General features: G+C 36.9%; 1 protein-coding gene across 15 annotated transcripts in view; it reads right to left on the reverse strand.

Moving 5' to 3' along the window:
• Nucleotides 1–15,445, reverse strand: part of POC1B (POC1 centriolar protein B) — a 64,191-nt gene that overhangs the window by 20,778 nt on the left and 27,968 nt on the right. For 2 of the 15 annotated variants that reach the window (XM_026104157.2, XM_026104161.2), the window contains one exon: nt 40–1,537. The exons of the other annotated variants lie outside the window; for them this stretch is intronic. Coding sequence is in view for 1 of the 2 variants with exons in the window: in XM_026104161.2 (XP_025959946.2) it covers nt 1,535–1,537 (3 nt within the window). In the remaining variant the exon portion in view is untranslated. Of the gene's footprint in view, nt 1–39; nt 1,538–15,445 lie in introns of those variants that run through there. 15 annotated transcript variants of the gene reach the window in all.

Genomic DNA, 15,445 nt, shown 5'->3' on the forward strand with positions numbered 1-15,445 from the left:
AAAGGAATTCAACAATTAAAAAAAATTACAGCTAAAATATTAAGGTTGATAACAGCTTTATTTTGAAATGCTTCATAATTTTCTCCCACTTTTGTGCTGTGACAGTTGGAACTTTAAGAAAATGAAAATAACCATCTTACTGATACAGGAATATGTTTTGTAGTTCCAGCAGTTCATTAAAGATCAGAATTCAATTAAAAATCTCACTGTGATAACCCAGGGAAGTGGGTTTCATTGCTCAAGGAATTTATTAGCTACAAGACTTTAAAGATCCATCTTCTCACTTCTTGTCACTTAGTATTTATATTTTAGTCAATTTTTTCCCTATGTGACAAAAATTAACAAACAATTGGAGGTGACTAACTGTAAACATGTGATAAATGGCAGCACTGCTCTGACCTGAATTCGGGAGGGTTGGAGGGAGGAAGGGGATGGTGGCAGACTGAATGAATTACAATTCCAAGAATATTTGTTATTTTTAAACTTCACAGGACCATAGAACTAGAAGAGTTTTCCTTGATTGCCAAATCCATTTCTCAGGTAAGTGAGTTTGTCTACATCTTTCTCATTGAGTAATCTCTTATTTTGGATCTGACAACATCTGACACATCTGAGAAATTATTATTATTATTATTATTAAGCTTTCTAAATTTAAAGAAGCCAGAATGCAAATATGGATAAAATGTCATTTAAAGGAATTATGTTCTAACCAAGTAAAAACATAAAACCCCTACCTCAACAGATGCCCTTAACGTCACAGTGGTCATATCCACTATCCTAATGGCTTTTGTTAAACTAAATATGGATACATTATTCTCAGAATAACCGAAGTAGACAGCTAACATTTAGGGTTTTGTTCTGTACTTCACTTTCACAAACGATACTGGAAGAAAGCCAAAATACAGAAATCTGGTCTGATAAAAAGGGTAGAGAAGGAAACTAATGACTGTGCCAAATCCTGTCTTCCTTTTCTCATTTCTTTGTATGGGATTGTCTTACAGATTAAGATCCTGATTCACATTTTTAATGATGTGACATGCTTGGGTTGACTACTTTGCAATCAGATTTTCCTCTCCCAACCTAAAAGGGAAAAAAAAAAACCTCACCACCACCAAGAAGCTAGTACAAACGCCTCCCTCTCTCACCAGCATGACATTCTTGAGGCTGACACAGCTCGAGGAAGCTCTGCCTCGTGATTCCTAGAGTAGCCTTTTTCCGCAGTGCTGCAGAAAGGCAGCAGCAGTTGGTGAATACAGCAGAAGGGAAGCAATCTGGTCAGGTGGCCTTGGAAATTCACCATCTCGTGTTCTAAATCCCATCACTCTCACATCTTATTACACTTTCTTGGTATAGGAGAAAACTCCATTGATTGAAACTTGAAAGGTTTCCATTCTCTGTAAGTGATGCTTATGCAATGGCAAAAGTTGAAATGATATAAACAGATGCACAATTCATGAGGAACAAGAGCAAGGCATATTCCTTCATTCAGCAATGTGTAATGCCTTTTGCAAGGAAGCAGTTCTGAAGAACAGGTTCACTGTGGATTGGGATATCGCTCATCATTTAATGTATACAAATGGAAAATAATGCAATTTGTTAAATAAGGTTTTATATATACAAACATACATACTTATATATGAAACACGTTATGAACTCTTATTACCTTAGAATAAAAACACCTATAGCTATATTCTTTATAACATGCAAAGTTTTAAAAGACAGTGTGTGTGCGCGTGCGCATGCACGTATTAGGAAAATAAATGGAAAATACTAAATGAAAGGTTTATCTTTTCAAGATAAATATTAAAATTCCACTAATTACAGTGTATTATTTTATTCATACCTCCGCTCAGATAAATTCACTCCTTAAACACCATGCATATCTTCTGCATGCATTCCATATTTAATTATATTTGTTGCTACATGTGTTGCTGTTTTTGTTATTGTTTTTTAATGGCTATACAAACTTAAAACAATCATTAACATTAGTATTCTCTGTGTTCAAAATACAAAACAATAGTGACAACAGAATTATATATACACAAAAGCACTGTTTAGTTTGCTCACTTTCCTATTGCTCTATAGAGTACAGTAAGCATCTTGGAATGATATTTGTATTATTAGTGACATCCAGATGAGAACTATCACAGTTTAAAACAGTATTCAATGTCAACTATTATTACCTCGGTCTACACAATTCATTATATTCCTGTATGAATGCTATATCCTGACACAAAAATTATCTACAACAATAATTTCTTTTTAGTGGAAAGGAACACCCTTTTAACACAACTAATTACACTGGCAGCCAAAAGAGGAATGTCAGTACATTCCACAAGTAGAACTGAAAGCCAAAATACATCTAAAGCTCAATACTGAAGAACTGAAGAACAGAGGGATATAGTTTGCTTATGTCATGATATAGCAATAAACTATTGCATGTCTATTCTAGAAATCGGATCCTATTGCTAGACAAGGTTAAGGAAAAATCAGAAATTTGTATTCTATTTCTGCTTGCTATTTCTTTAGAATACGGGTCTCATCCTTTACCATGGAAGAAGAGGAAAATTTTGTTAAGAATTGCCATAGATTCCCATTAAAGTCCTCTTGCTTTGTAATGACAACTGAATTGCAGCCTCTCCCTGCTTTAGTTTTGTTAGCTATAAAGAAAAATATTATGCAGCTCCCCTTTTTTTGCACTAGTACCATGATCTTTTAACACTTACGAAAGGTGAATTATTTTGGTATTTTATTATCACCAGAAGTAGCCTAAAAGATGCAAAAATTTATGTAACTGTGTGTTCATGCAACGTAGAAAAGATGCATCATTTCCCACATTCTAATGAAAACACATAGTGACACTAGTGCTCTTTGTCATCTATGTGCTTGCATCTTAGGGAAAATAATTTCTAATAATAATAAAAGACAACATTAGCACAGGCCTTCTCTAGAGATGCATCAAGTTAAATGTGTAACATTTATATGAGATACTCTTGTTAAGATAGTAGCCCAGAATCTGCAATTTGTCTGTGTTCCCTTGTGCTCAGAGTCGCATTGCACTTTCTTTGAAGCTGATGTATGTTTCTCTAGGCATTTTGGTACTATGGATTATAGTAAAATTAAAAATATAACTGCACTGAAATAAAATTTTTAAATAAAGGTCAGAGTGAGATCAATATGTTAAGGTGAATATAAAGATATCAACACACATATAAAGGTGCCAATAATGTTTAAATATTTCACTAAATTACTGTTAATGAAAAACCACATTATATACTGTCTGCTAGCTTACAGTTAAGAAATGTAAAAATCAACCATGCTGGAAGGCACATAAACAGGAGTATCATACTGTTACTTCTCCTTTATTATTTTTTATTTGATTAATAGCGTGTGCTTGCAGCTGAATAGAAGATCCAAACAATGAAGAACCTGATGTGTAATCAGTTATATGGTATCACTTATTACACAAAGGGGTCTAGTCAGGATGTGGAATATGGAAGTAGATATTCCCCTACTGTGTGCTGCACTCTATACTTTAAGAGATGTTAAAATGACAATAAAAATGAATGCAAAGTCCCAGCAGTTGGCACTGTAATCCCAGATCAACAGCCGGCATTCCAGACCCGAGTGCCACATTCCATCTTTGGGATTTACAGCCTTCACAGACAAAACGTATTATTGCTTTTACAACTTAAAAAGGCAGAATGATATAAATCACCATAACTTGGAAGTGATGACACTCCTGATCAGGATAATTGAAGGCATCAGCAAAAACTGTATACGCGTTAGAATTAGGGACAATTAAAAAAAGGGCATTTTAGCCCACTTTCCTAAGGAAAGGATGCTCAGACTACCATTTCTGCCTGCCCGCCTCCACAACTCATTTGTAAGTTTTGAACCTGTTGCAGATTTAAAACAGTCTGACAGTGAACTAGATGGAGAGCGCTAATTTTGTAAAAGTTACTTGAGAATAGATGGCTGTCCAGAAGACAGAAATCTGTAAGTACCATCACTGAGAGAAAGGCTCTGGCATAAGTTCACACATTATTAGACACTAAAGAATGCATACAAGAGCAACAGAACTTATAAAATACCTCAAAACAAGTGAAAAACTACAAATAAGAGCTTACAATCAACTATGAAACATATTTGCAAGAAGACAGGCTACGTTATCTCTGGTGTTCAAGGATTACTTGTATTTTATAAATATCAGGAGCAAAGGAAATCCTAGCAAAGGCATATGTATTACCTAGAGACGTTGAGTGGTACAGAAAATTTTTAAAGCGGTTAGTAGAGTATTTTTATCTGCTTTTTAGGAAGACAATGAACACTAACTGTATTTGTGGAAAAATATTTTCTATGCCAACCATAACAAAAAAGATTGTTAAACAACTTATACTATATGTAAACATTTTTTAAACCTAGGATTACACAGTTTGTACTCTACAGTTTTGAACCAACTTAACCAGTAAGCCAATGATGTTGATTTTGAATATATCCGGGAATAACAGAGAAATACCAGAAGAGTGGGGAAGCTAACATTCCATCAGTATTTAGAAAGGATAAACAGGATAACTGTGTGATCATAGGTCACGGTTGCCTTGAGAATGATGTCAGGGACAAATACAGAAAAGTTGATCTAGGACATAAGTAGCAAAGATTTAAGGCATAAAAAGAAGCAAATCAACATAGTTTAAGAAATAAAAAAAATGGGTCTGTCAAACTCGAGACTTCTCTGATGAAATTCTTAGACAAACTGTAACTAATAAGAATATGCATGGTTTTTAATCCATAATACGTACACCACAATTCTAATCAACATATCTTCAGTTCTAATGCAATATGAAGTCAATTACCTAGTTAGCGTTTCTTCAAAAACAGTTAGACTATAGAGTTACTACAGAACTATGGTGTTTTTAGTAATTCCGGTGCAATCAGTTCTTGATTCAGTTTTACATAAAATGAAGCAGTGATCTAGAAGAATACCAGAAATGGCTTTTGATAAAGCTTACAGATGACACAAAAAGAGACGTAACAAAAAACTATTGCATAGAACAGTCAAGGTTCCTTGGTAATCTAGCTTCATTCAAATCCAAATCCAATCCAAAATCAAAATGCAACATTACATATACAGGTACAATCTCAGAAATGGAAGTACCATAGAATTATATACTCTAGAAAGCAGAGGTGCTGAAAAGATTTACAGTGTCATGATACATATTTGACTGAATAATACAACTTTAATGTGATAAGGATATTGAGCAAAGAATTACAATAACTGTTTATTCATAGTCATAACTAGCTGTTAGTATTGGGTGAAAGGTAGTATTGCACTGTTACACTACACTGGCAAAAAGATTGCTGGAACTCTGCACCCACGTTTTCAAAGAGATGTGTAAGAAATCGGAAGAAGGTATAGCAAATATTTATAAGAATGGACCATGACTTGGAAAAATAATCCTTTCAGTAAGAAACTTTAACCTACTCTTAGATAAACCAGCATTGAAAGTAATTAACGCTCCTAAACCTTTATGTCAAAAAAGGGCGACTTCCTATAAAGTAAAAATACTTCAACAGTCAACTCAGAGTTGCATTGCAATACCTGTTCTTTAGGTACCTCATCTGTAGCTTGGAAGTGACAACCTCAAGTCAGCAACTACACTCTCTACACAGTACAAATGCAGAAGTAAGACAGAAGATGGCATCTCTCCTCTTTCTCCTTCCCTAGCACCAAACCAAGCTGGTACATCCACAAATACAGTGTCTCTATGCAGTATGGGACTATCTTGGCCATTAAAGTACATATATGTTAAACATGTATATTAAAATGTGTATTTTAATAACATATTATAAATTAAATATACATAGACAAACTCTTCAGAACAGTGATGCATATGTACCTCCATTTATGGTGCCCCTAGGACAGTTCCAACATATTTTAAAATACTATTTATTGCAAAATGCATAAACAGCGAAGGAAGCATGGTCTGGAACCCAGAATATCTCTTCCAGAAGAACATCCTAATCATGAATTACAGACTCTTTCTCATTTGCTTTCCTCTGATGCCATACACATTCAAACTTTGCTTAACACTGCTTCAAATTCCAGCATGAAGGATGAAGGAGCTCCCATTCAATCTCTGTCTCAGTTATCTGCTGGTTAGGTTACAGTCATGCAGATGGATGAAAGCAAGCTGAATTCTTTTATGCTGAAAAAGGAGAACTGAATCCAAGTCTGCCTGAACAAAAGGAACCCATTACTAGTACTTCCATTGGCCATCTTTCCAAAGATTTCGTCTTATGAAAGAGAAAGTCTTATTTGTGTTATGCATGTGTCACACCCATGTGTGTTGGAGCGTGATCACTTCAGATGGCCTTTCTAGAAACTAGGGATGCAGTTCAATGGACATTGGACAACCTAATTTGGGTTACAGTCAGTGCTAACCTCCTACCCTAGTCTCCAAATATGTTTCCACTACTATTTCCTTTGTGCCGGCAGTAGTGGTTGGATGGCTGAGCAGATCAGGGCATTGATGTGGATGAAATTAACTGGTGGGTGGGTGGGTGGGTGTGCGGAACAAAATAAAAAGCCACCCACAACACAAACAAAAAACTCAAGAAGAGTTGTTAAGTTAAAATGACTACAGAATCACAACTTTAGCATTGTCTTGCCTAATTTCTGATCCCAAATTTATTTTGGTGGAAGACTAGGAACCAAGATGTTTTCAAAGTTTTTTATACCTATCTGATGAAGCTACTATGAAAAAACATTTTTGCTGCCAGTGCTGAATTTTTATTGAATTCTCAGTCTCTCAATCCTGTTTTAAGGGACCTATGTGATTTTTGGATCCAACTCAGTATTTCCATTATCTCAAGTGGAGAGAATAAATACATCTCTTACAGCAAACTAGATAGTAATGCAGCAAGGTATGCAAGGAGAGAGATATTTTATTTGAACAATTGATATATTTGGAAAACACCCAAACAAGCTTTTAGGCAGAAGGCATCCTCTGGGTTTAGATATCACTGTAATCTAAGTCACAAACAGAATTTGCTAGCACTTCTTCAAGCATCATCATTTAGAAATACAAGAAGAGATTCAGATTGTTACAAAAATAAAACACTTTAATACTAACTATTGCATTAATCATTTTGAACAAAAATATTGTTATACAGATATTTCATTTTATATTCAAAACTGTGCTACAGAGTTGTAAGCATGCTGCACCAAACTTAGACTCAGTAATATTTAAGAACAGAGGATAAGTCAAGAGACATATCTCAGCCTTAACATCTTTTCTGGCATGTTTGATCTGTGGCACAGTTTCACTATCCAACTTAAGACAAACAAAAATAAAACCCTGCAACCTTCTCTAAGAGACTCACACACTATGAACTGATCCAAACATTTCCTTCATTCTCCGTCCCCCAGAACGGGCTATCTCAGAATAATTAAAGTGCAGTGAATACTACATTCAACACTTCCCCCCCCCCCCCCCCAATGCAGTAGCACAAGTTAAAACAGGTGTTTACAGACTTACAGAACTGCTGAATGCTAACTTCATTAACTTCCATTAAGCTAACCGACTCACAAATGGCATTTTTAGATCAGTAGTAAATCATCTTCTAGGTCAGCAGGAAGCTCATTATGGACTGACAATCCAAGTGACAGAAACACTTTTCTGCAAGTGCTATAGTAGTAATTTCCTGTGTAAAAGGCCCGCTGCTGTTCTTGCATTCCTCAAGGGATGGTTCTTCTCAGAGGATGTTACTCTTCCCCAGGAAGAGGAAGGAAGCAGTTGTTATTGGATGTGTGGTTTGATAGCTGTCGGGCATTTTCTGCATGCCTCAGAATCAGCTGTGAGAACTGTGAATACAGCTTCGATTCCCAGCCAAAGGGGGGGGGGGGGGGGTGAGGGGACAACATTACTTTGGCAGACAAGGTCAGGACGTACAAGTACAGTATCTCAGGAAGCTGGGACAGAAATAATACCTGGAACTTCTATGCCTCTAGTTCCCAGAAATGTGCTGACTTGCTAAAGGAACAATATAAGAAATGTTTTTCAAGTTGATCATGTCTTTAAGCATTGTACCGTTGCCACGGTTAAGGCCCTACGCAAAGCAACATACTGCCAGTTCTAAAATTCATCTCTAGTTAGTCAGTTCGTCTTACCAATAGTCCAGCAAAACCATCTGTTAATAAGTAATATCACTATTGGGCAAAGACAATGTAATTAAACAAACTATCGTGTGAGGAGACTAAACACAAACTTAATCTTCTATAGTTTTTTGGATTTTTTGTTCCTATTAGGTCCTTCTCCTGAACACCCCTACGGTCACTCCAGCTCTAGGACAGGTCACTTTCAGGTAGTCAGTACGTAGTCCAGCATCAACAAATGCTGTCTGTTCAATCAGCTGTCACCAAAAGAACATTCATAGTGTCACATCCTACCTTCCTTTTCCTTAGTGCTGGCAGTAATTTTGGTTTCCTCATTCTGCCAACTGCTAATTTCCAAACGTGATAAAAAATGAACTAGCAAGGTTTATCAGGGAGATGAGACAAAAGACAGACAAATAGGCTTGCAATCCCATAAGCTACATTTCCTCAGAAAAGCAGGCTAAAAATAGTAGAGGAAATATTATATGCTTGCACTCTCTAGTGCCCAAATTCAGAATTCTGTCTCCAGTGGAAACCTGACTTTCTCTCAAGCTCCAGTTCACTCAAAGAATATAATGAAGCCTATTAAGGAATATCAAGACATGTATTATTACCTAATTATGTAGCAGCACAAAACATTTCCTGTTCTTTCCTTGTAAACCAGCAGTTACATGCTGTGTTAGAAAATCATCACTGCAAAACACGAAAGCCATTTGGATCATACTCTTATTACAAATGTTGAGTTCACCTTCATGTACCTGATCTATAAAATTAATCATTATCTGATGCTAGTATTATTAGAGCATTTTTCTTGCAATATTAACTACCCAAGTCATTTTAAGCATGCCTGCACCTCTACAAAGAATCAAAAATGCAAGTTGAGAAATTCACTGCTGAAAATGCCAAATGCTTCAACCTTTTGCCACCTGTGACAGAAAAATAGCTGTTTTGTTTGTATATACCCTACTTTCTGTGAAAGGCAGCAGCTGGGCAGAGAAGGCAGTCTCTGCTGCCTTATGGTTGCTGCGCATGGATTAGGTGCAGCCTTTGGGAGGGACAGGAGACTGTTCCTTCTCTGAGAGCAAATGACAAGCTGCAGAGAAAGGGCAGAACACAGCCTACCCTTCCCCCCATGCACTGAACCTATATAGCAAGCAAAGACTAGCAGAAAAGCAGAAAGATGCATACCTGGCTTCCAGTGTGATGCAGAGAATGTCTTAGACATAGAGAAAGGTCTGTCTAGAGTGTGCTGTAAGCCAGGCCACTAAAAATTGCTTGTCTAAGAGCAAGACTGGGTGGAGGGAAGGTCTCACTTGCAAAGATGCAAGAGACAGAGCGTACTAATTATTTTTATTCTGTCACACTGAACACTTCCGAGTTCCTCTATTTGCAGCATTCATTACTCTACCTATGCTTTCATAAAACCTAGCATTAGAAATTCAGAGCCTTTTGGAGAGTTTTTGGTATGCTCATCTATGGAAAAGGTTCAGTTTTACCTCAGACTTCTGGAGAAGAAGGATCTCTTCACATTACTCAGTAATTTCATTCCATGCTTGGAATTTGGAATCTGGATCATGGAGTCTGTAGTTTGTTCCTATTATATTTAGCAGCAATAAAGAGTAGCAATTTAAAAAATAAACAGATCTATAGCTACGCAGGAAGTGACCTTTGTTATACTGAGATTAGTTTTCTGCTACATGGTCTGAATGTTAATTTTACACTTTGCCGTAGCACTTGGGCTCTGTCTGGGAACGAGGAAGGTAAGCTGATGCGAGAGACGCTGACTGGGGGAGGCTAGGAACCGTCAATTTTGACCAAAGTCCTTCTACTATTGGGATTCCTCCTCAGTGCAGAACTCTGATTCTGTCTAATCGGTGACTGAGTTTTGGACAAGGAACACAAGCAGGACACTTTTTATTCCCTTCCCTTTTCTAGAGGGCAAGGATTCCAGTCTTTCAAAGGGATAATACCAGAATTTGCCTTTAGCAGAGACAAATATGTAAATATCATACAATGATTGGAGTTTAAGTGAAAGGCTGGATCTCCAAGGTCCAAGAAAACCTGACATCCATGAACTGCAGGAAGCTGTTGTGCAGTTCTTCTTGTGCCTTTAGACCAACTGCAACAAGAAGTAAGGCTAGCCATTGTGCACTGTGAAGCACCACATGAATTTTACTCCACTGGAAGTTGCCTTTTGAATAGCCCCAGGGCCCCAAAGGAGGTGATCTAGCTGTGTAATTCATACTTTTCCTGTCTTTCTCTTCACCTCCCACTAACGTCATTCAAGGCAGTTGGCATTTCCATGTAAGGCTGGAGCCAGGAAAGGATGTAAAACAGAATAAATGTGAAGTTGCATGGAAAGGAAAAGATGCATTTTTAAGACAAAATTTCTTTTGTCATCTTCCCTTCTCCAAAATTCTGGGGTTGTGTTAAGCCATGTAAGAAAGATTTTTATCCCAAGATCTCTTCAGAACAAGTTGCTTCCAGTGAGACAGAACAGTTGTGTAAGCCTTCATGTACACAGAGAGATGGAAGAACTAAACACAAATTCTGCATTCATAATTGCTATCATAATTTATAACACATGAGGGAGGTATTTTTTGTTGTTATTTTTTTGTTATAACCAAAATAAAGAAGGCAGTAATGTTTGGGTCAAAAATACCTAAACCCTGAAATACGTACTGGGGAGGCAACAACTATCTCACAAATTGAGAATACAAATACTTGTACTCTTTACATCAGAAGACCTACCACAAATGCAATACAGACTAGTTGACAGTGTCTTACCTTAAGGAATAAAACTGCGCATGTACTATTATTTGCTTTCAAATATCTTAAAAGTTTGGAGAAAAAGAAAAAAAAAATCTATTAGGTAACTTTAAAACAAAACAAAACATTATATTCCTTTTACCCCAAAGAGGAACAATCCTTATCTTTCCCCTTCCAATAATTAATTTAATTAAATTAAAGACTCAACTTTATAGAAACCATACTGTACATGAACAATCAACATGTCTTGCTTTCATTGTTTACTAGCACTGGAAGAGAAAAAACAGATCTCTCATAACCGGCGCAGACTTTCTGACTTCACATTACAGTGCGTTGCTTTGCTCCCTTCAAATCCTGTTTACATGAGCAAGGTCAAGGGATGGAACATTAGAGAGCCTATACAGTGATTTCCTGCTGCTGTGGGTAAAAGCTACTGAGACATCATCAACTTTCCCTTGTTCTCAGCAGCTTATCAGGGACTGGAGGTTACCAGAGTATTAGCTTACAGACTTAAACAAGAAAAGGGGGGGAAAAAAATGAAGAAAAACAAAACCCACCAAAAACCCAGCCTCCCTCAAAACTAAAAGTAAAAATCAGAGGATGAAATAGGAGGAAACAGTCTCAAAGACAGATCTTCCAACTTTTTGTTTTCTGAGCTGTTGAAAAGCAAGTACTATTAAGCTGCTTGGCATATGGAAAAGAAGAGTTGGGAGAGAGGCAATATAACATTTTCAGAGTCTTCAATAAGATGGAAAGGAAAGAAACCCCCCCCCATACAACGAATATCATTCATTTTAAGAAGCACAACATATGAAGAATCTTACCATCTGAAAAGTCAGGTAGAAATTTAACAGATTTAAACACAAACCCTAGAAGTTATTTTGGGGAACAAAACATCAATTTTTTTTTCAGAGATCAGTTTAGTTTTCTTTCAGGAACATCTTTCTAAATCTCCAGTCGAAATAGCAGACCACAAAAAGACAGAGCTATATCTAGCAAGCAGAATATCCACCAACCATACAATATACATACAGTAATTCTTAATGCTTTTGCAGTTATACCCCAAAGCAAGCAGCTCCAACATTGAAGCTTACATCGAAGTTTTTCCACTGGCACAATGATCGCATTCCTTTCACTAAATCTACAAAAAAAGAGTTGTATCAGTTTGGATCTTGGAAGAAACAATTTTTTTCCCCAGCACATTCAAAAAGGAATTGGCCTTACAGCTTATAAGATAGGACAGTCTGAGAAGATAAGGTGTTTAAAGTTCAGAAATTGTAGTAATCGGGCATTTTGCAGTAAAGCCCCTACAAGAACATTCTTCTTGTTCATCTTGGCTTAATCTTTGATGCAAGAAAATAAAAGTAAGTAAATTTGAAAATACATACGACAGCATTTTAAGTATGGAAGCCATTATAGATTGTTGGCTTTGATGAAGAAAGAAATTAAAGTTTCTTCTGAAAATAGTATGCATTCCTTGAAAAGAGGAGTGGAAAGAAGAGGTAAGACCAATCTTTTCTCACACAGATAAAGCTCAAAATATATATCAATGGCTAAGAAGATAAAATATATTTAGATTTGCAATAAAGGTAATAATAGTATTAAATTTTTTTAAAATATATGTTTTTAAAATTCTTTCTCCAGGCAGATTGTTGTGAAGAATAGAGGACAAGGGTACTTAATTGCACCTTAACCTGTATTACAGTGTCCGGTTTGGGGCTTCTCTATATGGGGAAGACTGACATCATGGAGCAAGTCCAGCAAAGGGCCAGCAAGATGTGAGGCAGTTGGAGCATGGGATATATGAGGAGAAGCTGAGAGAACTGGGTTCGTTCAGTCTTAAGAGAAGGCTCGGGGGAAATCTGATTGCCATCTCATATATCTAACTGGAAAATATAGAGAAGAATGAGCCAGACACTTATTAGCAGACCATTGTGATAAGATTGGGGCAACATGTGAGTTGGAACATGGGAAGTTCCAACTACATTTTGTGAAAAATATTTTTATCACAACATAGTCAAACATTAGAACAACTTGCCCAGAGAGGCTGTGGAATCTCCAGTCTTACAGATATTCACAAGTCAACTGGACAAGGCCCTTTGCAACCTGATCCAATCTGGCCTTGCTTTAAGGGGAAGGTTGGATAAGATTCCTCCAAACCCCTTCCAACCTATACTGTTCTATAATTTCTATCAATAAATCTATACAGAAGAAAGAGAAAGGAATATCTTTTTGTTCTGTTCCAAGTCTTCTTAGAGGCAGTACTAGTGTATTTCCTATGACCAGTATGAACAGACACAGTTCAAATAGCCTAAAAAGATTCTCAATAGGGAGAATCCAAAGAGGAAAAAGCCTGTTACAGAAGACATAAGGGAGGGAAGGTCAGGGAGGGGGGGGTCTTTCTCCTATTTCCTGGAGTAGCTTGAGATTTATAGGAGTTAGTCCAGTTGCTGTTAAAAAGCTTGATAATCATTCAACAAAACATTGTAAGGTTTGACAGGCACTTGCATTCACCCTGAAGACCTTTTAGTGAGCTTTTGGGAACTCATCACAGACCCCACAAAAGCTTCAGTGTTTTTATTTGTCCTCGAAAAGCCTGGTCCGGGAACCTGCTGAAGTGCTTTGCAAATATCATCTGTTGGAAAGACCCTTACAGCCCTGCTGTGTTAAATGCGTGATACAAAGTCATTGAACAAGAATCCTTAAAGATAGAGGATAGAGATGCAGAGTATATTTTCCCTCTCTGAATATATGAAAAGGGCAGAAGAGCTATTTAAGCTAAAGCAAAACACTTGAACAAGAATAAATAGGTATACACTGGACATTTGTGAATTAAGCTGGCAATCTGAACAAAGATTTCTAGCCATCTGAAAAGCAAGACTCTGGAACAGAGTCCTTCCAGTAGAAGTAGGAGCAAAAGGCTACAAGTAGCTTTAAGTTGGGTCTTGATGAAGTTTGTGGAGGAAAACAAAAACAAAGCAAAATATACATGGGATTGCCTTTGATAATTACGAGAAAAAGAGTAAGCCAGGGTTTGGAATCAGGAAAAGAGAGGATGAGTTAGACATAATGACAACAAACTAGAGGAGAATTAAAAAAAAAAGTGCCATTCAAGTGAGGACGAATAATACCAAGGGGAAGTTCAGCAGCACAAGTGAGACGGGGAGAAGTCCAGCATCCTCCCTTCCTGCCTTTGACTTCTCAGAAGAACATGAAGCCTCTATAGAAGGGGCCTCTATACATGAGGGCAATTGAGCCAGCTTCAGATGAAAAGGTCTAAGTCACTGAAATCCAGAACCCTTTGGAAACAAAACTTGAAGAAACTTGATGGCTGACCTACAGCTCAATTAAGAAACAGGCAGCCACTCCACAAACAACAGGAGCAGGTAAGGCAGCGAACAGGTACTCAATAGCGCGATGCTGCTAAAACTGTATAGATGATGTTAGAAAGTAGGGAGGCCCAGATGGGTTGCCAGATTTGGGGAAGTGTTACTGTAGGAAAAGAGCTAGTGGCAGAGAAAATGTGCACATGGTTTCTGGATTTGTGTCAATAGTGGGTTTGTGGGACAGAGCAGTTGCCCTAAGGGCTGTAATCAGAGTAGTGAGGATAGAGAAATGTTGCTAGATGGGAGAGAAGAGAAAAAAAATAAGAGGTAGATGACAGATGCTGTGATGCAGAAATGTGAGAGCCAACGGTGAACAGGAGCTCAAGATAATGGAAAAATATGTAGTGACTACTGACAGAGTCAAAAGGTATGAATTTTGAAGCAATGTTTTTAATAAGACTGTAAAGCCAGTCAGACAGAAATCAACAAGATGTTATCTGTAGTGGATCTACTTATTCTTTTCCTTGTTTGACTCCCTAAGATGATTTCTGGGCTTCCGTTTTATAAAGTACTTTCATATCAAAAGAACTAATGAAGGAGATTAAATGATTGGCAGCTTTATAGATGCATGACAAAGAAATACAGTGTAATATACACCTGAGTTCTGTAATCAGTATTAAGATCAAGATGTAATGAACACAGCATATTTTAAATTGACAGATAGTCAATAAGTTGCATCCACCATAAGCTACAATCTGTCAAGTCTACTTAAGAGACTTCTGTAAGTCTCCAAATTACTACTTCTGACGCAAATTATCTTATCTTAAAGATCTGTATTTCATTGTGAAAACACAACATGACAATTGCTAAACCTTAAAATACATGAAACTGTAACATCTCTCATCAAGTAAAAGATAATATGTGGTTATTTCTGTTTGGCATGTATTTTTTTTTAAACATGTGAACCTCTATATCATGATTTTCACCAGTGACCTCAAAGTACTTTATAAAAAGTACCCTCACAACATGCCTATTCATAAAGCACTTATGACAAAATAGAACATCAGAAACCACACTTACTGCCTAGTCTTAGGTATTAACGCTTCAGCTGTACAACTGTTGTTAAGGCAATTAACATTGCTCTAGATACAAATCATGCCTTCACAGGAACAGATTCAGAGCTAAAAAAGAA

This window comes from Dromaius novaehollandiae, chromosome 1 (genome assembly GCF_036370855.1).
Source record: "Dromaius novaehollandiae isolate bDroNov1 chromosome 1, bDroNov1.hap1, whole genome shotgun sequence".
Lineage (NCBI taxonomy): Eukaryota > Metazoa > Chordata > Aves > Casuariiformes > Dromaiidae > Dromaius > Dromaius novaehollandiae.